The sequence below is a fragment of the Oncorhynchus masou genome, chromosome 9 (assembly GCF_036934945.1).
Source record: "Oncorhynchus masou masou isolate Uvic2021 chromosome 9, UVic_Omas_1.1, whole genome shotgun sequence".
Classification (NCBI taxonomy): Eukaryota; Metazoa; Chordata; class Actinopteri; order Salmoniformes; family Salmonidae; genus Oncorhynchus; species Oncorhynchus masou.
The window spans coordinates 62,825,827-62,851,954 of NC_088220.1; the positions used below are offsets into that span (position 1 = coordinate 62,825,827).

General features: G+C 43.8%; 1 protein-coding gene and 1 long non-coding RNA gene across 4 annotated transcripts; one reads left to right on the forward strand and one right to left on the reverse strand.

Moving 5' to 3' along the window:
• Positions 1–2,219: 2,219 nt before the first annotated feature.
• On the reverse strand, positions 2,220–24,683 carry LOC135546431 (uncharacterized). 3 transcript variants are annotated; one of them, XM_064974852.1, is made up of 15 exons: positions 24,479–24,683; positions 21,313–21,642; positions 20,565–20,873; positions 11,608–11,901; positions 11,320–11,476; positions 9,599–9,768; positions 8,959–9,246; positions 8,487–8,656; positions 8,205–8,364; positions 7,732–8,013; positions 7,050–7,212; positions 6,082–6,287; positions 5,854–5,929; positions 4,591–4,624; positions 2,220–4,408 (listed from the first exon to the last, which is right to left on the reverse strand). In XM_064974852.1, the coding sequence occupies exons 1-15, from the start codon at positions 24,543–24,545 to the stop codon at positions 4,250–4,252; spliced, it is 2,865 nt and encodes a 954-aa protein (XP_064830924.1). In that variant the 5' UTR covers positions 24,546–24,683; the 3' UTR covers positions 2,220–4,249. The 3 variants fall into 3 exon arrangements, with proteins under 3 accessions (XP_064830924.1, XP_064830923.1, XP_064830925.1); XM_064974851.1 differs by having other exon boundaries at positions 2,220–4,411; positions 24,479–24,682; XM_064974853.1 differs by having other exon boundaries at positions 2,220–4,411; positions 6,127–6,287; positions 24,479–24,680.
• On the forward strand, positions 5,797–7,820 carry LOC135546433 (uncharacterized). Its single transcript, XR_010456582.1, has 3 exons — positions 5,797–5,959; positions 6,106–6,313; positions 7,734–7,820. It is a non-coding gene; the product is annotated as an uncharacterized LOC135546433 (long non-coding RNA).
• Positions 24,684–26,128: the final 1,445 nt, after the last annotated feature.

A 26,128-nucleotide genomic window follows, 5' to 3' on the forward strand; every position in this document is an offset into this window, starting at 1 on the left:
TCTCATCCAGGTCGTGGGCCAGGGAGGAGAAGCTGTTGTCAATGGTGTCAGCCATGAAGGAAAGATGCTGGCACACTGTCTCTGCTCGCTGCTTTAGGAGAGGTACAAAAATGTCCCACAGGTCCAGAATCTAATAAATAATAACAAACAATATCTGTAGGTAGCTCTTCTTCTGATGACTCAAAATAGGTACAAGGAAATAATTCAGACAAATGAAACGCTATGTGTTTAACCTGTTCCTCCAATACCAGCTCATCTTGTGTCATCTGTCTGTAGTTGGTTCGAACGGTTTCCTGGAGCGTGTGTAGGTACTTCAGTTGTTATTGAATGTCATTAGACATTTTCGCACAGCGTTTCACCTGAGGGATTGAATCAAATGGGGTCGATTAAAATATAAACTATTGATTAAAGGAAGCAAATAATGATTAGATGACTATACACAGCAGGCAATGAGCCCCGTCGGGACTTTTTAAAAATGGCAGGTGGGGAAGGAGAGATGTTGTGTGGGAAAAAAGAAAAAAAATCACTCGATCTGTCAAACTTATCCCCTTGTCGCCTTTAAAATGTAGATAAAACACTATAAAGAGTTTATATAATGTGCCATGACATACCTATTTGAAGGTTTATGTCGAATTTGAATCGGTTTTTAGGGTGGTGTTAAAGTGATCTTAGAAGTAAACATTGGCTTTCAGAATGATGATCGCATGCAATGATGACGCAAAAAATGACTATGTATCCCCCTTACCCCCGTCACTGTCCATTTCTTCTTTTTAAAGGATGAGAGAAGTGCTACACCTGGTGGAGAGAGATTGTAAAGACAGAAATAGTTGCTTTATGCGTGCTGTACGTTACGACATGAAACGTCACGATGTAACGGAGGGCCCTTTTTTTCAACTTTTCTCCAATACTATGGAACCATTACCATGTCGATCAACGCTTGAATAGAAACCTAGTTCACACCCCCGATTTTGACGTCAACACAGTCGCTACAGTCCCATTAGTTTTCTTTGTAGCCTCGTTTAAATGTTGCGGTTGCGCACATTTGTATGGAATGGGGTGAGTTTACGTTAGTTAGCTAACGTTACAGTTAGCAATGATGGTTCAATGCAACAAAAAAAATCACTGCGTGTAAAAGTTGGTCTTATGGGGGGGAGTTGGAAGGGAGCTTGCTCGGTAGCTTGCATGAATATATAACTGTCCATTTAGATGGGAAAAGGGCTAACTAGCTTTATTAAATATCTAACTTAGCTACCTAACTTTTCAAACTTGGTCAACGACAAAATATTAGTAGGTCTCGTTCCCATAGTTACATGGGACGTTACGTCAATTTTTATGGCCTATGTTGTGAGATCTTTTATGTTCTATAAGGGGGCGCTAGGAGATGCTAAATAAGTAATTGGAGTGTGAAATATATTTTTAACTTTAATTTACATAATTTAACATGGACTAACCCTATACCAGGATTTAACATGCATTATTCACAACCAGAGTAGTATAACATATAGTTGACTGCCCCAGCATTGGTAAACAAGACACCAATTTCTTACTATGATTGGTATGAAGAAACTTGCCACATCACACATTTGGATAAAAGTACAAAAGTATTAAATCACAGTATTAAATCACAGCAAGCTGCAGTCTGTATTGAAATTATGCAAATCCTGATCCAATCTGATTTACTTTATTCTCTCAGGTGAGAATAAATATTACTGCTCTTCTGCAAGTGATGACGTGAGCTCTATTAGGAGTGTCTTGTTTCCCAGACACCCTCAGGGTTAGTGCAAAGTAAAATGAGTGAGTGAGTGAGTGAGTCTGGACATGTTTAACTATACTTGAGGGGACCAGAAATCCCCACAACAATATTAAACAAACATACATTTGACCAACTGGGGACATTTTCTAGTCCCCACAAGGTCAAATGCTATTTCTAGGGGTTTTAGGGTTTAGGAGCTAGGTTTAGGTTTTGGGGTTAAGGTTAGGGAAAATAGGATTTTGAATGGGACTGAATTGTGTTACCCCCACAAGGTTAGTTCTACAAGAGAGAGAGAGTGTGTGTGTGTGTGTGTGTGTGTGTGTGTGTGTGTGTGTGTGTGTGTGTGTGTGTGTGTGTGTGTGTGTGTGTGTGTGTGTGTGTGTGTGTGTGTGTGTGTGTGTGTGTGCGCGCACCAATTAATTTAGTCTTAAACCTGTCAAACAAGGCAGTTTTAACAACAAGATACACATTTACAGTAACTTTAATGATAATGCTCCGGATTTTACAACATTACAATGAACAACCTTTCAAAGTTTAATACTTGTGGGGACCAGAAATCCAAAACAGTAAAACAAACAGTTGCTACGCTCAACATCATTTCTAGCAGTTTTACAATACATTTCTTTACAACATATTACGATTATTGAAAACACCAAAGCATGACATACATAATAATACACTAATAAACATAACAAAAAATCATGAAAAATTCACAAAATAATGCATTTTAATATCCTGGCATGAATCACGTAAGAGTGATGCACAGAATACTCTAGCTGGGTCAGCAGACCCATCTGAATGTTCTCTGACATATAGTACAAGCCTGTGGTTGCCTGCAGTCAAAAGCTTGCTAATGAAAAATAAAAAGTGTCTGTGTAATGTATCTGTATCTACAGTTGAAGTTGGAAGTTAGATACACTTAGGTTGGAGTCATTAAATCTCGTTTTTCAACCACTCCACAAATACCTTGTTAACAAACTATAGTTTTGGTAAGTCGGTTAGGAATTCTACTTTGTGCATGACACAAGTCATTTTTCCAACAATTGTTTACAGACAGATTATTTAACTTATAATTCACTGTATCACAATTCCAGTGGATCAGAAGTTTACATACACTAATTTGACTGTGCCTTTAAACAGCTTGGAAAATTCCAGAAAATTATGTCATGGCTTTAGAAGCTTCTGATAGGCTAATTGACATAATTTTAATCAATTGGAGGTGTAATTGTGAATGTATTTCAAGGCCTACCCTCAAACTCAGTGCCTCTTTGCTTGACATCATGGGAAAATCAAAAGAAATCAGCCAAGACCTCAGAAAAAAGATTGCAGGCCTCCACAAGTCTGGTTCATCTTTGGGAGTAATTTTCAAACGCCTGAAGGTACCACGTTCATCTGTACAAACAATAGTACGCAAGTATAAACACCATGGGACCACGCAGCCATCATACCGCTCAGGAAGGAAACGCGTTCTGTCTCCTAGAGATGAATGTACTTTAGTGCGAAAAGTGCAAATCAATCTAAGAACAACAGCAAAGGACCTTGTGAAGATGCTGGATGAAACGGGTACAAAACTATCTATATCCATAGTAAAAGGAGTCCTATATCAACATAACCTGAAAGGCCGCTCAGCAAGGAAGAAGCCACCACTCCAAAACTGCCATAAAAAAGTGTGAGGAAGGATAATTACGTGGATATATTGAAGCAACATCTCAAGACATCAGTCAGGTAGCTAAAGCTTGGTCGCAAATGGGTCTACCAAGTGGACAATAACCCCAAGCATACTTCCAAAGTTGTGTCAAAATGACTTAATGACAACAAAGTCAAGGTATTGGAGTGGCCATCACAAAGCCCTGACCTCAATCCTATAGAAAATGTGTTGGCAGAACTGAAACAAGCATGTGCGATCAAGGAGGCCTACAAACCTGACACAGTTACACCAGCTCTGTCAGGAGGAATGGGCCAAAATTCACCCAACGTATTGTGCTTGTGGAAGGCTACCTGAAACATTTGACCCAAGTTAAACAATTTAAAGGCAATGCTACCAAATAATGAGTGTATGTAAACTTCTGACCCACTGGGAATGTGATGAAAGTAATAAAAGCTGAAATAAATCACTCTCCACTGTTATTCTGATATTTCACATTCTTAAAATATAGTGGTGATCATAACTGACCTAAGACAGGGCATTTGTACTAGGATTAAATGTCAGGAATTGTGAAAAACAGAGTTTAAATGTATTTGGCTAAGGTGTATGTACACGTCCGACTTCAACTGTATGTGATGTTGTAATGTTTTTGCACCATAGAATTTAGGGACCACAATGGAAATAAGTCTCTGACTTTTGCGATATCCTTGTCAAGTTTTTTTAAATGCATTTACTGAGTATGTTTTTTTAACATACCAAACTAAATCAACCAGACTCAAATGACACCCTATTTCCTATACAGTGCACAAGTAGTGCTCTATATGGTGGCAGTAGGGGGTGCACCCTGTTATTTACACAGTGGATCTGGCATCAATGACAATAGAATAGCTGAGCAGCTGGTTGTACTCCTGGCCTCCTCCTCCTGGTACTGTCACTGCTGCCTTCCCCTTCCTCAACTCTGGAGAGCACAGGTCCTGGGTCAGAGAGGTCAGGGGCGCCAGCGACTCGCGCTTCTTACAGGAGTTCAGAGAAGATAGGGGACAAAGCACATCAAATGTCGAATAAAGACCTATGGATAGAAGCTATAGGAATAGATGACTGAAGGCAAGAGGACCATTCTCATGAATTCAAAGCGTGCATAATGTTTTTTTGAGAACTCATCAGTGAGAGAGAAGATCTAAGAATAACTGACCTTAGATGCTGGGTGGTCTCCTCCATTTATTTTGCTGCAAAAAAAAACAATTAAAACAAGTCATTGTCATTTGAGTTACAGTGACAGACAGCATTTCAAATATTGTCTAATTCTTCTGTTGTTTTTATATAGTTGGGTATCATCCTCACTCACTAATAAAGTTGCATGGCCAAATATACCTGCATGGCCAAACTGCACCCCTTGGAGGCGCTGTTGTATGAGTGAAAAGACTTCCACTGAGCCACTGAGTGTGTGCATGCATTATGCTATGTGAATATATAAGTAGAATGATGGTGACCCCAGACATCATCATTGATCTCTCTGATGTCAGAAGCAGTAACTCTCCTCATCTCTCATGATCCCCATGACACCAACCAGGCCAATGAAGACCTGCTCTTTTCAAAAAGTGTTGCTAGTGCTGGTGACTCGTGGGTGATGCAAATCTCGGAATAGCTATTCCCCTGGGGTGTCATATTTTCTCTTGTGTATACTGTCCGACTGACTGACCTTTCCAAATTAGCCTGACAGATCTTCCCACAGGAACCAGGGATAATGGGACAGTGGTGCTCATCGCACCAATGGCACCTTGACCGAATGTACTGACCAAAGACACAATGAATAAGCCTGAAGTGCAGTCAGTGTGTCTGTCTATATATTTACCATCCCTTCTCACATGAGTCATGACAAAGAGGAAGTTAGTCTACATCCCAATTGGCACCCTATTCCCTACACAGTGCACTACTTTTGACCAGAGCCCTGTGGGAGAGTTTTCATGGACCATTAGTGGATTTGTGGATCAGATGCTTTTAAAGACATTTAGGATCTCAAAGTGTATCCAAACATTGTGGTAGTCTTATGATCTGATCAGATCCAATGACAGCAACAAGAGGCGACTGCTTTATGCATTTCTCTTATTCCAAGCATTGCAACTGGGATTGAATTACAATATGAATTCTACAGCTGTGAAGTTTTTGAATAGCTTACCTTACTTCCAGAGTAGTAACTCTGAGTACAGCTCTATAGTTGCCCTATGATAACATTAGATGGAAAATAAATCTGTCTTTACCACAGAAACAGAGAGAATCAGACTGTGTGAGTTGTCTGGCAGAGCTGTGGTGGCTGACGTACCCGTCTGCTCCAGCCACAGAGCATCCTGTTTTTTGAATAGCTCTGTGCTACTTTTGTCATGCCTAGCTGTAGTAACCATCAGACGCACAGACCTGGTTTCCTGTTTGTCACCTGCCAACCTGCTGGTCGACTCACCAGAAAACACACAAAGTGACAATGAGGAGGATCGAGATGGCCGCAGCCGAGGAGAAGCAGACGATGAAGACCATCACTGCACAAACACACAGGAGAAAGACATCAGGTAACACAAAATGGAAGTAAATTGAATGGAACACCTGTTGTAAATTGAAGTTAATGCCAATTATATGTAATACTATGCAAATCATTTTGGGATGTTCACCAGAAACCATTGACATATCTTACATTTTGTTGTATCACTGATGCAAGATAGGGCGAGTGTACACTCACTGAGCTGTTTATCTTCACTGGTGACCTCCACTTGAATGAGGACTGAGGCCTTATGGTGGTAGAAAGAGGCGTGGCAGGTGTAGAGGCCCGCATCCTGCTCTGTGACCTTTGATTGGAACAACAGAGCTCCGCCATCCATCTGGACCAATGAGCCATCATTTCTTCAACACGCAGCAGGACACAGAAGGTCATTCATTACATAGGACACACGCTTCTTTGATCTGTTTATCAGCTAAGTGGCAAAGAAGACCGTCATGAAGAGAGAATAAGATAAGCAAGTGAGGGGGGAAACTGCTATCACAACACTTTTTGATACCTTCCAAAATATGTGGAAAACAGACTAAAAAGTCATACAAAACCACTGCTATAGTTGACATTGAGTGGCAAAAATCTAACGAGACGTTGTATTTTGTATATCTACTTAGGTGTATAAATAAGTAACTGTATCATCCACCTTAGCAGATACGAACGCAGCTTTACACAGAATAGCTTGACAGAATAACTCCTAACACAATTTATGAGCCTGTGTATGGGAGGACAGGAGAGTGTCAGGTTTATGAGTCACTCATTGTCCTTGATAAAAGGGTTCTTTAGTACGACCGACTGCATGGCCTGCCAGTCAGGACAACCTTCTCCAGGTCCCACAGCACAGAAGTCCTGATAGTGTCTTAATAAGGAATAGTGGCAGCTTTACGACACTGCACTTATTTTATTGTCTAGTTAAAAGCTCTCATAAAACAATACATATGAGAACTTCCGTCTTGACGAAAAACAATGATTGTACAAATTACCGGCCCTGTGTAGTGGTAATATTACCCTACTCTGTCTTCCATCCTACTGTAGTGCTCTCACTCAGCCTCCACAGTTCAGAAGCTGAAGGAAAGGAATACTGTAGTAAAAGAGAGTCTAGCAAAGAGTATTACCTGTGACAGGTGAGGTTGTAAGTTGGTACACTGCCATAGACTTTGAACAGGATCCTCTGGTTTTGGAAATTCTCCTTTAGAGATATTCGGTGTATGACGGACTCATCTCCATAATGTTTGTACAGGGGAGTGGTTTGGTTCAGTAGTCTGACAGATGATATGTCTAAGAAGGGGAAGGGGAAGTGGTCAACAGGGGGCAAAACACAAACCACTCCCTAAATACATACAATCGATAGACAGGTAGTTATATTTGACTGTTGACTGGGATGTTGAAGCATGGCATGCCTGGCAGGTACTGTATGTCTATGAATGTCACGACAGAAGTGTCAGTACACTCTTAGAAAATAAGGTACTATCTAAAACCTAAGAGGGTTCTTCGACTGCCCCTATAGGAGAACCATTTGAAGAACCCTTATTGGTTCCAGGTAAAACCATTTTGGTTCCAGGTAAAAAAAAAAAATTGGGTTCCATGAACAAACCTTTCTACAGAGAAACTAACGAGAGTTCTACCTGGAACCAAAAAGGCTTCTCCTATTGGGACAGCTGAAGAACCGTTTAGGAAGCCTTTTTTTCTAACAGTGTACAGAATGTATGTGTTGTATAACACGTCTTTTGTGGTGTTGGGGGCTTTATATAAAAAAGGGAATAATTTCTGTTTGTATTTATTCTCTATTACACTTACAGTATCTGGGAACATGGACTGTCCTCCTCTCCTTAAGTCCATGATGATTTTGAAAGAGGCAAGTCAGGTCCTGTCCCTCGTGGAGAGCCAGTGGGAACTCATAGGTGAGGTTGGTTAGCACTCTCACACCTTCATACCCAGAGCGGAAGGAGATGTGGCCTGTGGTGTTGTCAGGTAGAACCCAGGAGAGGTGTGCTCTGATCCCGTCCCCTCTGTACTCACACACAGCCAGCCACAGAGATCTGCTCTGCCTCGCAACAAAAACACGCATCACAGGGGACTCTGAGGGAAGGGAGGGAGGGAGTGACATTGTGTGGTGGTTGGATACAATGGATACGTCCCTAAATGACACCCTATTCCCTTTATAGTGCATTACTTTTGACCAGGACCAATAGGGGAAATAGCATGTTATTGGGGATGCACATAATGTATTGTGGAGAAACATGGATACTACAAGTCATAAAGTAATTTACCCAATCCACGCAGCAGTATCCCTCTTCTCTCTGGCCTTTCAAGACCCAGCTGATCCACCACACAGGTGACATTCTGACCAGAGAACATGGAAGTGGGGAGCCTCAACACACTACAGACCGTCACAGAGCCATTGGCATGGTGCTCAGGCTGCCCCTGATCCTGCAAGCGGAAAATATGTTAGAGTGTGCAAATTATATCCAAATGGTTGCTGTTCTTTTTCTTAATTTTTGCTGTATCTATTTTTGATTCCAATCACCCTTTCATTTGTTCTTTCCCTTTACCTGCTCCTGCCCCACTTTAAGCTGACTGGTACTATTGTCACTGTCTCTGTCTCCAAGACTCCAGGAGATAGTGGCAGCAGGTCCAACACTGTCCACAGTGCACTGCACCAGTGTGTATGCTACATCTTCCTCCCACTCAGAGCTGGACTGGATGGTGATGTTAGGAGGAGCTGCATGTAGATAGAACAGCGATATAGGATACATGTTCTCAATGTAAATAAAATAACAGATATAGGACACATGTTCTCAATGTAAATAAAATAACAGAGATACAGGATACATGTTCTCAATGTAAATAAAATAACAGAGATATAGGATACATGTTCTCAATGTAATTAAAATAACAGATATAGGATACATGTTATCAATGTAAATAAAATAACAAAGATATAGGATACATGTTCTCAATGTAAAAAATGTATTTTAACACTAGAGCTTTAATTGATGGTGTTCGATGATTTGTTGAACATACCACACACAGGGAGTGTTATCTGTCTTCTCTCTGGCAACACAAACACAGAATGATCTATCACACACTCTATATTGAGCTCCTGGGCTGAGCAGGCAGGCAGGACTAACACACTGCTGACAGAATGGGTTCCATTATGGGATGTGAGACTGGACCAGGAGGGCCCAGACACACCCTCAGGTAGAACCCAGGACACATTGGCAATGGGGACAGAGTCTGCAGCCAGGCACTCAATGAATCTGTCACCCAGTCTGTCCTGGACATCAATCCTTATGCTGGGAGGAACAGTCACTAGCACACAGAGGATAGAAGGCAATAAACATGCTAATCGCTTAACTTTACAGTGTGCAGGAAAATAAACATTCTGATTTATACTAACAATATTTCTTACATTAACAAAATAAAATGTATGATAGATGTCACTTGTATTAACATAATGCTGTCTCGCTACAAATTACAGACTGCCAGATATGGCATTGTCAAATGATGAAGATGATATGTTGGCTGCATCCCAAATTATATGATATGTAGTCTACATCCCAAACATTTTACCAGGGCCCATTGTCACTATAGTGCACTATATCAGGAATAGGGTACTATTTGGGACACAACCTATGATATGTTGACAAGACTCTGCGCGTACCAGACTGCTTGACATGTGGGTTAACGGTAATGTCCAGCAGTACAGATGCCCTGTGGCTGTAGTAGGAGGCCTCACACTCATACAGCCCTGCATGGTAGAGCTCCACAGGACCCTGCAGGATTAGAGCACTGCCAATCACCTCCACACCCTCAGGGAGAGACTGCTCTTCTCTAGGAGACAACACAAGACCAGACAGACACTGTTACAGTTAGACACTCAATTCAAAGGGCTTTATTGGCATGGGAAACATTTGTATACAATGCCAAAGCAAGTGAAATAGATAATAAACAAAAGTGAAATATACAATAACAAATTAACAGTAAATGTTACATTCACAAAAGTTCCAAAAGGGAAAATAAATACACATAAATATAGGTTGTATTTACAATGGTGTTTGTCCTGCACTGGTTGCACTTTTTAGGTCACAAATATTGCTGCTGTGATGGCACACTGTGGTATTTCACACAATAGATTTGGAAGTTTATCAAAATTGGATTTGTTTTCTAATTCTTTCTGGGTCTGAGAGAAATATGTGTCTCTAATATGGCCATACATTTGGCAGTAGGTTAGGAACTGCAGCTCAGTTTCCACCTCATTTTGTGGGTAGTGTGCACAGTTTGCACTCTCCAGAGGCAGGTAGCCGTGGTTAGAGCGTTGGGCCAGTACCCGAAAGGTTGCTGGATCGAATCCCTAAGCTGCCAAGGTAAAAAAAAAAGTTAACCCACTGTTCACCGATAGGCCATCATTGTAAATAAAAATTTGTTATTAACTGACTTGCCTAGTTAAATTAAAAAAGAGCAACACCTCAAAGAGCTTTTGTTCTCGCATAGTTAGATCCAGGGATAATGTCACCAACTTGGTGATTGCTATTCAAAGTTGATAAAAAATGGTCTGGCTGCAGCAGATATCTTCTCACGCCACAGACGCTGTGAGATGCTGTGAGACATATACTATTGTTGCTATACTGCGACATGTTATGTTCTGTTCAGACAGGATGGTGCGTTACCGCTACCAACAGCACAGGTGGTGAAATTACATTTAGAATTATAAGATCGGTACTAGCTAGTGTGCACTAGCTAGCTAGCTAGTGTGTACTAGAGCAAACATGTACTATCTAGCTAGATAGTGTTGTACTAGCTGGCTAGTATGTGCCAGCTAACTAGTGTGTGCTAGCTAGCTACACAAGCAACAGTGGTTAATTAACATAATGCCCAGACGGATCGAGGCTAGGGCGTCGACTGGTATGTTCGTAGCACATTACCAACAAATGTCTAAATTACAGGTTGCACGTGCGCATAAAATGCAAAAATACCATATGAGACGCATGTGCTTTGAGGTTTGTCGCCCATTCGGTGTCAGCATGTAAAATCTGCAGCTGGATGCTTCTAAAACAAATCTGCAGGATGTGTGTCTAGTGCCTATCTATTGCCTGTGGTTTTCAACCAAACCTCTCACCACAGCTGCCTAACATGATATGTATGTGATGTTAACACCTGTGTTAATGATGCAAATAATAGTATAGCAACAATAGCAGAAATGAATGAAATTGCTGTAAGGCAAAATGGGACAGCAAACTTTGTTTTTTGTAACTGTTCGCTGATTGATAAGATTATCACAACATGTTAATGTTGTCCTTTATCTGAGATTAACTGAAGTTAAACAATCAAGAGAAATCAACAGACATCTTGTCTGTATTATGATAGTAATACAGGTATCCTTACTTGGTGCATACAATACTGTAACGTGGTACATCCCCAACGACCTTTAGCCCGATGGTGGTTTTGCTCTGTCCTTCCTCCAGAACGACTGACTCTACAGCCTGGCTCTTGTTGCTGCGGTCTGCCAACCCTGGGTTCAGCAGCCGAACAGCAGACAGATCTACACAATAGGAAGTGAAAACAGAATATCCAACACAGAGTCTTTTATTAAGTAGAGTAAATGAAAAGCAGTCTCCTAAGACCATACTTTTGGCTCCAAATCCTCAGTTATGACTCGTGATCAGTACTCACAGAATGCCGGCAAAGTGGTGGTCCGTAGCTCTCTGTGTGGGAACTTGGGGTGGTCAAACAGACAGGTGATGTTTTCCCCTTCATGAAGCTCAGCTGGGAAGCGGTATGACCTGACCAATGTGTCTGCTGCATCCATGACAACCTCCTTCTGTGACATGGAACTGGCCTCCCGATTGAGCAGCACCAGGGTGATGTCAGCTTGGGGTCGCCCTCCAGCTGCACCACAGGTGACCACCCAGAACTCCTTCCCGTCCTCTAGAACCAGGTATGTCTCAATGGTCACATTGGGAGCCACTGCAGGCAGAGAGAAATAATAATTGTACATGAGCAGGTGGGAATGGTCCATCAGTATAACAACAGTGAGTCCTATATCTAATGTCTGGGCCTCTAGGGCTGTGGTTTAAATTTTGAGAAGGCTGAAGTGAAAGGATAGACGTATGAAAGATAAACACAGGGCATAACAGGGCTGCCGGTTGGAGGAGAGTGCTGACACTTCTTACCTGTTCCATCTGTTCAGCAGGCTACAGCTGAGAGCAGATCTGCTGGCGGGGCTGGAACTACAGGACTATGCCTACATCCCAAATGGCACCATATTTCCAATATGACTCTGGTTAAAAGTAGTGCACTATATAGGGAATAGGGTGCCATTTGGGAAGCACACTATTTCACACATCTCAATACAGACTGACCGCTGATATAGAAAGGCATCACTCTATTGCTGATTATCAAAGACTTTGATACTACCACATATGGATAAGGGAGGTGTCATGACGTTGACCTCTTTGGATATAGCAAACCCCATCCCCCTCGCCCTGCGTCCCCCTCTTCTCCTTCAACTAGGTTGCTGTGGTCAGAGAGATGTCGTAAATTCCTGAGGATCCCCTCATGGACCCACAGTATAGAGGGATTACATTTTCATAGAGGACAAAGGAAATCCTTCCACCTCACAGAACTTGAGGTACGAACAGATTTCATGTTCCGGAGAAAGTATAAAAGATCGCTGAAGAATCCAGCTATGAACTGGTCCGTTTGTCACAACTTGGGGATGCTCATTGGAGACGGTGTGACTACATTACCATAACGCCCATATAAAATAAACCTCATATATGAGGTTTACATCTAATTGTTGTATAAGATGAATGAGTGAGTATGATACTGTTTGTAAAAGTGTGTAATATGATTTTGGACTGTTTAACCTCTTACACCTATGGTGGCGCTATTTCATTTTTGGAAGAAAAACGTTCCCGTTTTAAACAAGATATTTTGTCACAAAAAGATGCTCGACTATGCATATAATTGCTACTGTTCGAAAGAAAACACTCTGACGTGTCCAGAAATACAAATATCTTCTCTGTGCGTGCCCTTTAACGTGAGCTTCAGGCAAAACCAAGATGACTTGGCATCCAGGAAATGACAAGGATTTTTGAGGCTCTGTCTTTCATGATCTCCTTATATGGCTGTGAACGCAAGAGGAATGAGTCTGCCCTTTCTGTCGTTTCCCCAAGGTGTCTGCAGCATTGTGACGTATTTGTAGGCAGATCATTGGAAGATTGACCATAAGAGACCACATTTACCACGTGTCCGCCCGGTGTCCTGCGCCGAAATTGGTGCGCAAAAGTCACCTGCCAGTATTTTTCCATGGGGCACAGAGAGAGAAGCAAGCTTCCACGAACTGCATGTCAATGAAGAGATATGTGAAGAAACACCTTGAGGATTGATTCCAAACAACGTTTGCCATGTTTCGGTCGATATTATGTAGTTAATCCGGAAAAAGTTTCACGTTGTAGGTGACTGCATTTTCGGTTCGTTTCGGTAGCCAGGCGCAATGTAGAAAACGGAACGATTTCTCCTACACACAGACGCTTTCAGGAAACACTGCGCATCTGGTATGTGGCTGGGAGTCTCCTCATTGAAAACATCAGAAGCTCTTCAAAGGTAAATGATTTTATTTATTTGGTTATCTGGCTTTTGTGAAAATGTTGCGTGCTACATGCTACACAAAATGCTATGCTAGCTTTGCATACTCTTACACAAATTAGTCAATTTCTATGGTTCAAAAGCATATTTTGAAAATCTGAGATGACAGTGTTGTTAAGAAAAGGCTAAGCTTGAGAGCAAACGCATTATTTTAATTTTATTTGCGATTTTCAGAAATCGTTAACGTTGCGTTATGCTAATGAGCCTGAGGCTTAGTCACAATCCCGGATCCGGGATGGGGAGTTTCAAGAGGTTAATGAAGGAAAACTCAAAAGGGGATTGGAGTTAACTAAATCAGAGGACCGCCCCTGAGCCCAGTTAGGGGCAGGCGTCCTGGGACAGCCCTTTTCTGCCTTCCGAATAAAACCCCCACTCGGGTTTTTGATCAGCAGACCGAGCTTACCTCAATTACAATATGGCGAAAGGTTGCAGACCATGTTTTTCTCCATTAGGGGAGACACAGGTTGTACACCATTGCTGAATCTTTTAACCATACCACGTGGTTAAACCCTTAGACTATCTATACCGACAGAATAAGAACAAGTCTTTGATATTAATTACTAGTCTGCAGCTAGGAATTCGGTATCATTGAACGTGAAGAATGACAACCGCTGAAACATCCAATCTATAACAAAACAAATTAATGTCACTCTGAACTATCCACTATAACCACGACAGAGAGAGGGAGAGAGACGGACAATTCTACAAAATAAACAAACTTTTCACCAGTGATCAAGATGACACACTGAGCGTAAATATATATATTGATTGCAATTGTTCCCGAATGAGTGAGCGTTCATGTGCAAAGGATTAGCATTTCAATTGTTATAATTATCACTCTGTAGTGACTTCTTAGTCGACCCCCACTTCCCCTTTTGTCTAACAAGCCGCCATGCCGGTTTAGCCCACTAGGGCACATTCTCCTATCATTTCATGTAACCACATTTACCTTGTTTGTTTGTTTGTTTATGCATTTCTGTGAATTACTTAGTTAGTAATAAATAAATGATTTAAGACAATTGATGTATGGATGACTCATATTGAAGACTGGGTTCGTGCAGATAACCAACAATTTACAATGTTTGGAATGAGACTAACGTTGTTATGAACTTGAGTGAAGACCCAAAAGCGGTTTTAACAGAAAACAGAGTTCTTTAATGAAAATACAGGAATGGCATAAATCCTCTTCCAACGTTGTCAGCGGAACAAAAGAACGTTAGTATAGTGCAGGATGCTCCTGCCAGGCGGACTCCGACAGGACAGGACAAGGTGGAAGCAAACGAGACGACAGCTTGCTTCTGGCATCAAAAAACACAAACAAGAATCAGACACTGAAAGTAGCAGGAACAGAGAAAGAAATAGAGACCTAATCAGAGGGGGAAGAGAGAACAGGTGGGGAAAGAGAGAATGAGCTAGTTAGGGGAAATGTAGAACAGCTGAAGGATGAGAGACAGAGAAGGTAACCTAAAAAGACCAGCAGAGAGAGAATGAAGAGAAAGGACAGGAACAGACATAACAAGACATGACAGTACCCCCCACTCACCGAGCGCCTCCTGGCGCACTCGAGGAGGAAACCTGGCGGCAACGGAGGAAATCATCGATCAGCGAACGGTCCAGCACGTCCCGAGAGGGAACCCAACTCCTCTCCTCAGGACCGTACCCCTCCCAATCCACTAGGTACTGATGACCACGGCCCCGAGGGCGCATGTCCAAAATCTTACGAACCCTGTAGATGGGTGCGCCCTCGACAAGGATGGGGGGGACGAGCGGGGGGGCGCGAAGAACGGGCTTAACACAGGAGACATGGAAGACCGGGTGAACGCGACGAAGATAGCGGGAGAAGAAGTCGCACTGCGACAGGATTAATGACCTGGGAAATACGGAACGGACCAATGAACCGCGGGGCCAACTTGCGAGAAGCTGTCTTAAGGGGAAGGTTCTGAGTGGAGAGCCATACTCTCTGACCGCAACAATATCTAGGACTCTTGGTCCTACGCTTATTAGCGGCCCTCACAGTCTGCGCCCTATTACGGCAAAGTGCCGACCTGACCCCCTTCCAGGTGCGCTCGCAACGCTGGACAAAAGCCTGAGCGGAGGGGACGCAGGACTCGGCGAGCTGAGATGAGAACAGCGGAGGCTGGTACCCGAGGCTACACTGAAAGGGGATAGACCGGTAGCAGACGAGGGAAGCGAGTTGTGGGCGTACTCTGCCCAGGGAGCTGTTCTGACCAAGACGCAGGGTTACGAAAAGAAAGACTGCGTAAAATGCGACCAACAGTCTGATTGGCCCGTTCGGCTTGACCGTTAGACTGGGGATGAAAGCCGGACGAGAGACTGACGGAAGCCCCAATCAAACGGCAAAACTCCCTCCAAAATTGAGACGTGAACTGCGGGCCTCTGTCGGAAACGACGTCAGACGGAAGGCCATGAATTCGGAAAACATTCTCGATAATGATCTGAGCCGTCTCCTTAGCAGAAGGGAGCTTATCGAGAGGAATGAAATGAGCCGCCTTAGAGAATCTATCGACAACCGTAAGAATAACTGTCTTCCCCGCTGATGAAGGCAGTCCGGTGATAAAATCTAAAGCGATGTGAGACCACGGTCGAGAGGGAATGGGAAGCGGTCTGAGACGGCCGGCAGGAGGAGAGTTCCCAGATTTAGTCTGCGCGCAGACCGAACAAGCGGCGACAAATCGACGCGCGTCACGTTCCCGAGTGGGCCACCAGAAACGCTGGCGAATGGAAGCGAGCGTACCCCGAACGCCGGGGTGGCCGGCTAACTTGGCAGAGTGGGCCCACTGAAGAACGGCCGGACGAGTAGGAACGGGAACGAACAGAAGGTTCCTAGGACAAGCTCGGCGACGGAGTGTGAGCGAGTGCTTGCTTTACCTGCCTCTCAATTCCCCAGACAGTCAACCCGACAACACGCCCCTCAGGGAGAATCCCATCGGGGTCGGTGGAGACCTCAGAAGAACTGAAGAGACGAGATAAAGCATCAGGTTTGGTGTTTTTGAGCCCGGACGATAAGAAATAACAAACTCGAAACGAGCGAAAAACAGAGCCCAACGAGCCTGACGCGCATTAAGTCGTTTGGCTGAACGGATGTACTCAAGGTTCCTATGGTCAGTCCAAACGACAAAAGGAACGGTCGCCCCCTCCAACCACTGTCGCCATTCGCCTAGGGCTAAGCGGATGGCGAGCAGTTCGCGATTACCAACATCATAGTTACGTTCTGACGGCGATAAGCGATGAGAGAAAAACGCGCAAGGATGGACCTTGCCGTCAGAGAGAGCGCTGAGAAAGAATGGCTCCCACGCCCACCTCTGACGCGTCAACCTCAACAACAAACTGTCTAGAGATGTCAGGTGTAACAAGAATAGGTGCGGATGTAAAACGATTCTTAAGAAGATCAAAAGCTCCCTGGGCGGAAACGGACCACTTAAAGCACGTCTTAACAGAAGTAAGGGCTGTGAGAGGAGCTGCCACCTGACCGAAATTACGGATGAAACGACGGTAGAAATTAGCGAAGCCCAGAAAGCGCTGCAGCTCGACGCGTGACTTAGGAACGGGCCAATCAATGACAGCCTGGACCTTAGCGGGATCCATCTTAATGCCCTCAGCGGAAATAACGGAACCGAGAAAAGGGACAGAGGCGGCATGAAAAGTGCACTTCTCAGCCTTCACATAAAGACAGTTCTCCAAAAGGCGCTGGAGGACGCGTCGCACGTGCTGAACATGAATCGAGAGAGACGGTGAAAAAATCAGGATATCGTCCATGTAAACGAAAACAAAAATGTTCAGCATGTCTCTCAGGACGTCGTTAACTAGTGCCTGAAAGACAGCTGGAGCGTTAACGAGGCCGAAAGGAAGAACCCGGTATTCAAAGTGCCCTAACGGAGTGTTAAACGCCGTCTTCCACTCGTCCCCTTCCCTGATGCGCACGAGATGGTAGGCGTTACGAAGGTCCAATTTGGTGAAAAACCTGGCTCCCTGCAGGATCTCGAAGGCTGAAGACATAAGAGGAAGCGGATAACGATTCTTAACTGTTATGTCATTCAGCCCTCGATAATCCACGCATGGGCGCAGGGACCCGTCCTTCTTCTGAACAAAAAAACCCAGCTCCGGCGGGGGAGGAGGAGGAGACTATGGTACCGGCGTCGAGCGAAACCGACAAATAATCCTCGAGAGCCTTACGTTCGGGAGCCGACAGAGAGTATAATCTACCCCGGGGGAGTAGTTCCCGGAAGGAGATCAATACTACAGTCATACGACCGGTGTGGAGGGAGAGAAGTGGCCTTGGAACGACTGAACACCGTGCGCAGATCGTGATACTCCTCCGGCACCCCTGTCAAATCGCCAGGCTCCTCCTGTGAAGAAGAGACAGAGGAAACAGGAGGGATAGCAGACATTAAACAGGTTACATGACAAGAAACATTCCAGGATAGGATAGTATTACTAGACCAATTAATAGAAGGGTTATGGCGCACTAGCCAGGGATGACCCAAAACAACAGGTGTAAAAGGTGAACGAAAAATTAAAAAAGAAATGGTTTCGCTATGATTACCAGAGACAGTGAGGGTTAAAGGCAGCGTCTCACGCTGAATCTTGGGAGAGAACTACCATCTAAAGCGAACAAGGCCCTGGGCTCCCTAACTGTCTGAGAGGAATGTCATGTTCCCGAGCCCAGGTCTCGTCCATAAAACAGCCCTCCGCCCCAGAGTCTATCAAGGCACTGCAGGAAGCAGATGAACCGGGCCAGCGGAGATGGACCGGAAAGGTAGTGCGTGATCCAGAAGGAGAGGCCTGAGTAGTTGCGCTCACCAGTAGCCCTCCTCTTACTGATGAGCTCTGGCTTTTACTGGACATGAGGTGACAAAATGACCAGCGGAGCCGCAGTAGAGACAGAGGCGATTGGTGATTCTCCGTTCCCTCTCCTTGGCCGAGATGCGAATACCCCCAGCTGCATAGGCTCAGCATCCGAGCCGGCGGAGGAGGGTGGCAGTGATGCGGCAGGTGGCAGTGATGTGGAGAGGGGAGCAACGGAGAACGTGAGCTCCTTTCCACGAGCTCGGCGACGAAGATCAAACCGTCGCTCTATGCGAATAGCGAGAGCTATTAAGGAGTCCAGACTGGAAGGAACCTCCCGGGAGAGGATCTCATCCTTAACCTCGACGTGGAGACCCTCCAGAAAACGAGCGAGCAAAGCCGGCTCGTTCCAGTCACTAGAGGCGGCGAGAGTGCGAAACTCAATAGAATAATCCGTTATGGATCTATTCCCCTGACATAGGGAAGACAGGGCCCTGGAAGCCTCCTCGCCAAAAACAGAACGGTCAAAAACCCGTATCATCTCCTCCTTAAAGTCCTGATACTGGTTAATACACTCAGCCCTCGCCTCCCAGACTGCCGTGCCCCACTCACGCGCCCGTCCGGTAAGGAGAGAAATGACGTAGGCGATGCGGGCTGCGCTCCTGGAGTAAGTGTTGGGCTGGAGAGAGAACACCACATCACACTGAGTGAGGAATGAGCGGCACTCAGTGGGCTCCCCAGAGTAACACGGCGGGTTGTTGATCCTGGGCTCCGGAGACTCGGAAACCCTGGAAGTGGGCGGTGGATCGAGGAGGAGTTGGTGAACCTGTCTTGTGAGGTCGGAGACTTGGACGGCCAGGGTCTCAACGGCATGTTGAGCAGCAGACAATTCCTCCTCGTGTCTGCCTAGCATCGCTCCCTGGATCTCGACGGCGGAGTGAAAAGGGTCCGGAGCCGCTGGGTCCATTCTTGGTCTGATTCTTCTGTTATGAACTTGAGTGAAGACCCAAAAGCGGTTTTAACAGAAAACAGAGTTCTTTAATGAAAATACAGGAATGGCATAAATCCTCTTCCAACGTTGTCAGCGGAACAAAAGAACGTTAGTATAGTGCAGGATGCTCCTGCCAGGCGGACTCCGACAGGACAGGACAAGGTGGAAGCAAACGAGACGACAGCTTGCTTCTGGCATCAAAAAACACAAACAAGAATCAGACACTGAAAGTAGCAGGAACAGAGAAAGAAATAGAGACCTAATCAGAGGGGGAAGAGAGAACAGGTGGGGAAAGAGAGAATGAGCTAGTTAGGGGAAATGTAGAACAGCTGAAGGATGAGAGACAGAGAAGGTAACCTAAAAAGACCAGCAGAGAGAGAGAATGAAGAGAAAGGACAGGAACAGACATAACAAGACATGACAAACGTGAGGTAAAGTAAATAATTCATTAATTTGAAGACTAATTGATCAGATAAAATATCTGAAAAGTTATTTTAGGAAATTATAACTTTGTAATCTGAATATTTTTCCTTGGTGCCCCGACTTCCTAGTAATTACGGTTACATGATTAATCAGTCTAATCGCGTAATAACTAATTACAGAGAATCTTTGATAAAAACTATCAGTCTTCAGTTAATGATAGTAAAGACATGACAGAGAATATTTCTGTCATATGATCCTCTTTGACATATGGATACAGGCTGTATATCAAAACGTGTCTCTAATGTGGTAGGATATCGACATATGATGAGAATATGATGATGGTGTATGTTCTGTCTCTGTCGTGCCACAGCTGATTGCGAGGACTGTACAGGAAACACACAATACCTGGTACATGGCGGGAGTAGGGGTTGGGGAGTGGGGAGGTGACCACGTGGAACAAAGGAAAGTAAACATCTGTGCCAGTGAGCTCGGGGTGGTGCCAGCCCCAGCATAATCCAATATCTACAGATCATTTTCAGACATTGATTCTTAGCACCACAGGTCATGTCAGAGTTAACCTCTTCCCAAACTAAATCCTTGCCCACGAAAGTAAGAAATACCAAGTACTGTACACACAAACATACACATCAAGGATGCGTCTCAAATCTTGTCAGTCTTCCTGGTCAAAAGCAGTGCACTATAAAGGGAATAGGGTGCCATTTAGAATGCAGTCCTTGTGTACATGAGCTGGCAGACTTACTGAAGGTCTCCACCCCCACTGTGACATGTGTGGTGGGGTCAGGCAGGGTTGGGTGCTGGACCACACAGGTCACCCTGTCCTGGTCCTGTAGGTGGGTGGGGAAGCGGAGAATGCTGGTCACAGTGGCAGTGCCATTGGTATAACTGGTGTTCCTCATCCCCACAGAGGAGTTGTCAGTAGGAGGACTGCCGTTGATCTCCCAGCGAATCAGAGCCACAGGTTTACCATTGGTAGCTGAGCATGTGACTGACTGGTAGTGGGTAGCGTTGTCTGTGTCCTCTGTCACCTCTGTGTGGATATCAGGTCGAGCTTCAAAACAAAAACATTCAAACACATGACGGGGATGATGCTGGTACAAGAAACAGTAATGCAATGGATGTTTTGTATGATTCTGTCTTTGCTATGACCTTGAAGGTACAGTAAGGTAAGGATACAACAGGCAATGATAATGTCACATATTCTATCCAACCCCCCCAATTTCAGCATGTTTTCTTCTGTTGTTTTTCTCTACCATCTAGGTGTTAAGTATTCTTGCATCACCAATTAGAAGCCCCCTTCGAATACTCTTAAAATGCATCCTTCCTTACTCACTTTCTTGAAGTAATCAATGATCTGATCTGACATAACCTAACTGGTCAAAGCAATGCAGTGGAAAGTTTGGTTACACCAATCTTGTCATCTCAGATTAGTGATTACTTATAGGAGGTGAAAAAGGAAGGATGCAGTATTCTAAATCAATCAAGCTTACCCAGGACAGTGAGAAACATGCTGTTAGTGATCTCCTCTTCATCACTGGCAAACACGCATGTGTACTCCCCCTGAGCCTCCAGAGTAGACACCCTCATCTTCACAGTCAGATTGGTGGGAGAGGCTGGGGTGGAGAAGTCTGGGTCTTTGCTGAAAGCCTTGTTGTTCTTGTAGCCTGTTAATTTCTTCATCGATCGCTTCATTCTAGAGTCTGGGCGTTTCCATGAGGCGTCTGTGATGTCATTCTGTCCCAGGTACTGACAGCGGAGGAAGATGTCCTCTCCAAGGATCCCAGTGACGTTACGATCAATCTCCATGTCCTCCTCCATATCTGTGAGAGAAAAAAACATTGTGATTTGCATAAATTATTAGTAATTCTGTCATGAAGTGTCCCAAAGGGGCACCATATTCCCTAGTACACTACTTTTGACCATAGCTCTATGGGCCCTGGTCAAAAGTAGTGCGCCATTTGGGACGCAAACTTAGTCACTTACAATCACTCATATCTCTGTGGGATGCACTTTGATTAATTGATGGGATATTCCGTATACGTTGCTAAAAACAACCAACAGCAAATGTGAAGGAGGGGCAGTGAGATGGTGGATGTCTGTTGGTGTGATTTCTATAAAAAGGGTTCCCTGTCTGTGTGTGTCCATCCCATTGTCTCTTGGTGAGACTGGATGAAGCAGCTGCTTGTGTCCCAAATGGCACACTATTCCCTATGGGCCCTGGTCAAAAGTACTGCACTATAATGAATAGGGTGCCATTTGTATATGGGGCAGAGAACATAATGACGGTCAATGGAAACAATCACTTTGTGGAATGCAGAAGATAGAGATGCTGCAGTGCTGAAAGGTAATATGTACTAAGTGATGAGACTTATCTCTCGAGACTAACATGGTTTATGTGTTGATCCAAGGCTAAAGACGAGGACTGAACTGTGCACATTGATTGTGACACTTAAATGCAGCCGGGACTGATCCCACCGGTGGAGATTTAATGGAAGACTCCATTTTGTTAAAGAACGGAGCTACAGTCTGGCTCTAAGACATTGGCCATGATTAGGGGATGTTTCAGTGAAGGGGACATAAAATGAAGCAGCCTGACAGTTTTGAGTATTGGGAGGATGATAGTACGCATATTCCAATGCATACTAACTCACTCTCCTCTCTCTCGTCTCTCTATTATGGAACACTTAAGGACACAGTTGATCTATTAGCCAGTGAAAATGGGAGTCAAATTGAACCTTAAGTGCTGAATGATGACAGCTGAGTACATTGGGTCATGGGGAACACTCAATGGATACCCAGTCTAACACTTCACATCACCTATCCTATAAAATACTGCTGTTGGGACACTTTGATGAGGACTATACTTATGTCTCCAACTATAAATACTCTGACCAAATCAATTCAGAGAACAGCAAGAAGTGGTGGTTTGTATGTCACAACATATGGAAACAATCAGAACGTTGAGTATATCCCCAAATGCTCACTTATTCATTGGTCACACAAATATATCTTGTCTTGTGGGTTTATGGTTCATAAAAATGGAAAAGGTATTCAAAAATGTACATAACTGAGGCACGCTAAAAGGATACACTACCAATAAACACATAGTAACAGCCTGAAATACACAATAATGTCCACTAGCACTTTTTCTGTGGCCAGAAGACACTGACAACTATCTCTGTTTAAGGTTAGTGTGCTTTATGTATAATGAACAAAAATATAAACACAATATGCAACAATTTCAAAGATTTTACTGAGTTACAGTTCATATAAGGGAATCAGTCAAATGAGATACATGAAATAGACCCTAATCTATGGATTTCACATGACTGGGCAGGGGCGCAGCCATGGTTGGGCCTGGGGGGCATAGGTCCATCCACTGTGGGCCAATCAGAATGAGTTTTTTCCCCACATAAGGGCTTTATTACAGACAGAAATTATCCTTAGCACCAACCCACCACAGACAATCCCTTGTGGATTATGGTAGAGAAATTAACATTACATTATCTGGCAACAGTTCTGGTGGACATTCCTACAGTCAGCATGCCAATTGCATTCTTCCTCAAAAACATGAGACATCTGTGGCATTGTGTTGTGTGGCAAAATGGCACATTTTAGAGTGGCCTTTTATTGTGCCCAGCAAAAGGTGCACCTGTGTAATGACCATGCTGTTTAATCAGCTTCTTGACATGCCACACCTGTCAGGTGGATGGATTATCTTGGCAAAGGAGAAATGCTCACGAACAGGGATGTAAACAAATGTAGGCTACCCAAGTACCATATAAGGCCAGTATATCGTAGTATAGTCACATGACGCTGCTGTGGTTTCATCTTGGCTTCTACCCAACAGCAGGCATTCACGTACATGGATGCTTGCAGATGATTCCATTTTCAGGGGTTAGCAAGACAACTGAAAATGTAAACTTATATTGACAAAGAACTGCTTTTGATCAAACAAATAGATCAGTGCGGTGATGTAACTAATGAATTGTATGATGATGTGTTAGTGGAGAGATCTGGGGATGGAAAGTCATACTGTCAGTGCAGTGGTTCTAACCTAGAGACCTATTTATTCCTCAGAGATGCTCATTCATCTGCCGATTGAAAATACACACTGAAGAGGTTCCTCAGTTAAGTTCAAACACGTCAAACTGTGAGGTTTTTCTGACTAACATAAAATAGAGTTGACTAATAACACAGGGATTTCCCCTAAACTCAGTGGTACACTTAGTAGAGCCATTGCAATACTATTAATGGTATCACTGAAGGTCATGAATGGAATTGAAAAGGTCATAAAGCAATCAAAATGGTTTTAATAGCTGATACCATTGGACAATAATTGCAGACTAACAGCCAATATTGGAATATAAACATATGTCAGCAATAAACCGTTGTTTAAAATAAAATGAATCGACTCCATTCTTTTTCGTGTGTTGATAATGCTACAGTTAAAATGCATTCAGAATATTTCAAATTGATTCTGCTCTTGGGTTTATTGCTTGTAAGCCTTTATATTTAGACTAATCAAGCAGGAAAACTATTGCACCTCTGTTCGGTGTAAAATGCCACAGGTTAAACAAGTCTTTAAGGTCTAGTAAACTCAACCCATAAACAGAACTGTACACTCACAGATGGATTATAACTCCTCAGACTTACCCAGCATGTCCAAGCAGTGAGACACATTTAGGACAAAGCCCAAAATCAACAGCCCTGAGCATCCCATGGTGATATCACTGAGAGTGATGATTCAATTTGACTACAGCAAGTCTTCCTAGGAGGGTATTCAAATGTGTGTGTGTGTGTGTGTGTGTGTGTGTGTGTGTGTGTGTGTGTGTGTGTGTGTGTGTGTGTGTGTGTGTGTGTGTGTGTGTGTGTGTGTGTGTGTGTGTGTGTGTGTGTGTGTGTGTGTGTGTGTGTGTGTGTGTGTGTGTTCAAGAGAAGCTGTCAGAGTCAGCTGTAGAGGGTGTGTGCTCCAGACTTCTGAGCAGGGCTGTTTTTACAAACATACACAGTGTAGGGCTTTGTTGTTTAGAACCACTTTACCCTAAATGTTATTACTATGTGCACAAATCTGTTTGAACAGAATTGCTTCTTCTATGGATTAGTTGTTATTTCACATCTCACTTAGGAAAAAACAACGTTTTCACTTCCTAGTAGTAGCAGCTGAATGTCATACTGCAGGATATGTCTGTTCAGCTCCTCAGTCACCTCATACTGTATAAAAAAGTGTCCCTGTTGCCCGCGATGATGCCATGCATCCTCCAGCCCAGCTCATCCCTTCAGGAGTCCTAAGAGACAGAGAGAGACACAGCCTGTCTAAATTGAAGCCAACTCACTGTTTCTCGCCTGCTGCTCTGGAAATCCCTCACAAAGGCATTGTTTTACAAGACAATATTTCCCTCTAATTCACTTCATGGCTGTGTTTTCCTTTTAGTCATACTTGGCAATTTACTAAATATAATTTGTCATTAGAAATGCCCTGCCGGGAAAATCACAATGGGAAACAAATGTGTAGGAATACTATGCACATAAAAAATAATCTTCAATTCTCCAGCTGGCTAAATCTGTGCTGCTGTACCTCCAGAACAACTGTCTTCCAGAGTATGTGAATCATGTAGCAGAATGTGCATGAAGTAAGACCCTCTTTATTTATTTAAACTTTATTTAACTAGGCAAGTCAGTTAAGAACAAATTTTTATTTACAATGATGACCTGCCCCGGCCAACCCCGGACAACACTGGGCCATTGTGCGCCACCTTATGGGACTCCCAATCATGGCTGGATGTGATTCATCCTGGATTCAAACCAGGGATTGTAGTGACGCCTCTTGCACTGAGATGCAGTGCCTTAGACCGCTGCACCACTCGGGAGCCCCTTTACACAACAGGCCAACTGGGAATCCTCCTCAAATTCAACAGCCTTTTTCCTCAGTGTCTCCTTTAGCTAACTTTAATGTTACACCAGTTTTCCAGGATCATTCTGAGGTCTGATGAGCCCAGAAAAGCAAAATATGCAAAGGCTTGACTCCCCTGAATTTGTAAACATGTGGTCATCTGTCGGCCACTATGTAATGTAAGCTAGTACAGTATCTTAGAGGCTGCTACAGATGGATGAGTATTGCAGGGTTTGTTTATTTCACTAACATTCCATCAAATCTTTAGTAGTATGGTTCTTTTTTGCATTGTGGACTACACGATCAGCCTCTTAGTAAATGTGTTTCCTGTCAAAGCTGATAACCTTGTACTCACCTTTGGTACTAGTGTTACAGTACATCATAGTGATCTATTGGCAATGACACTAAGTGAA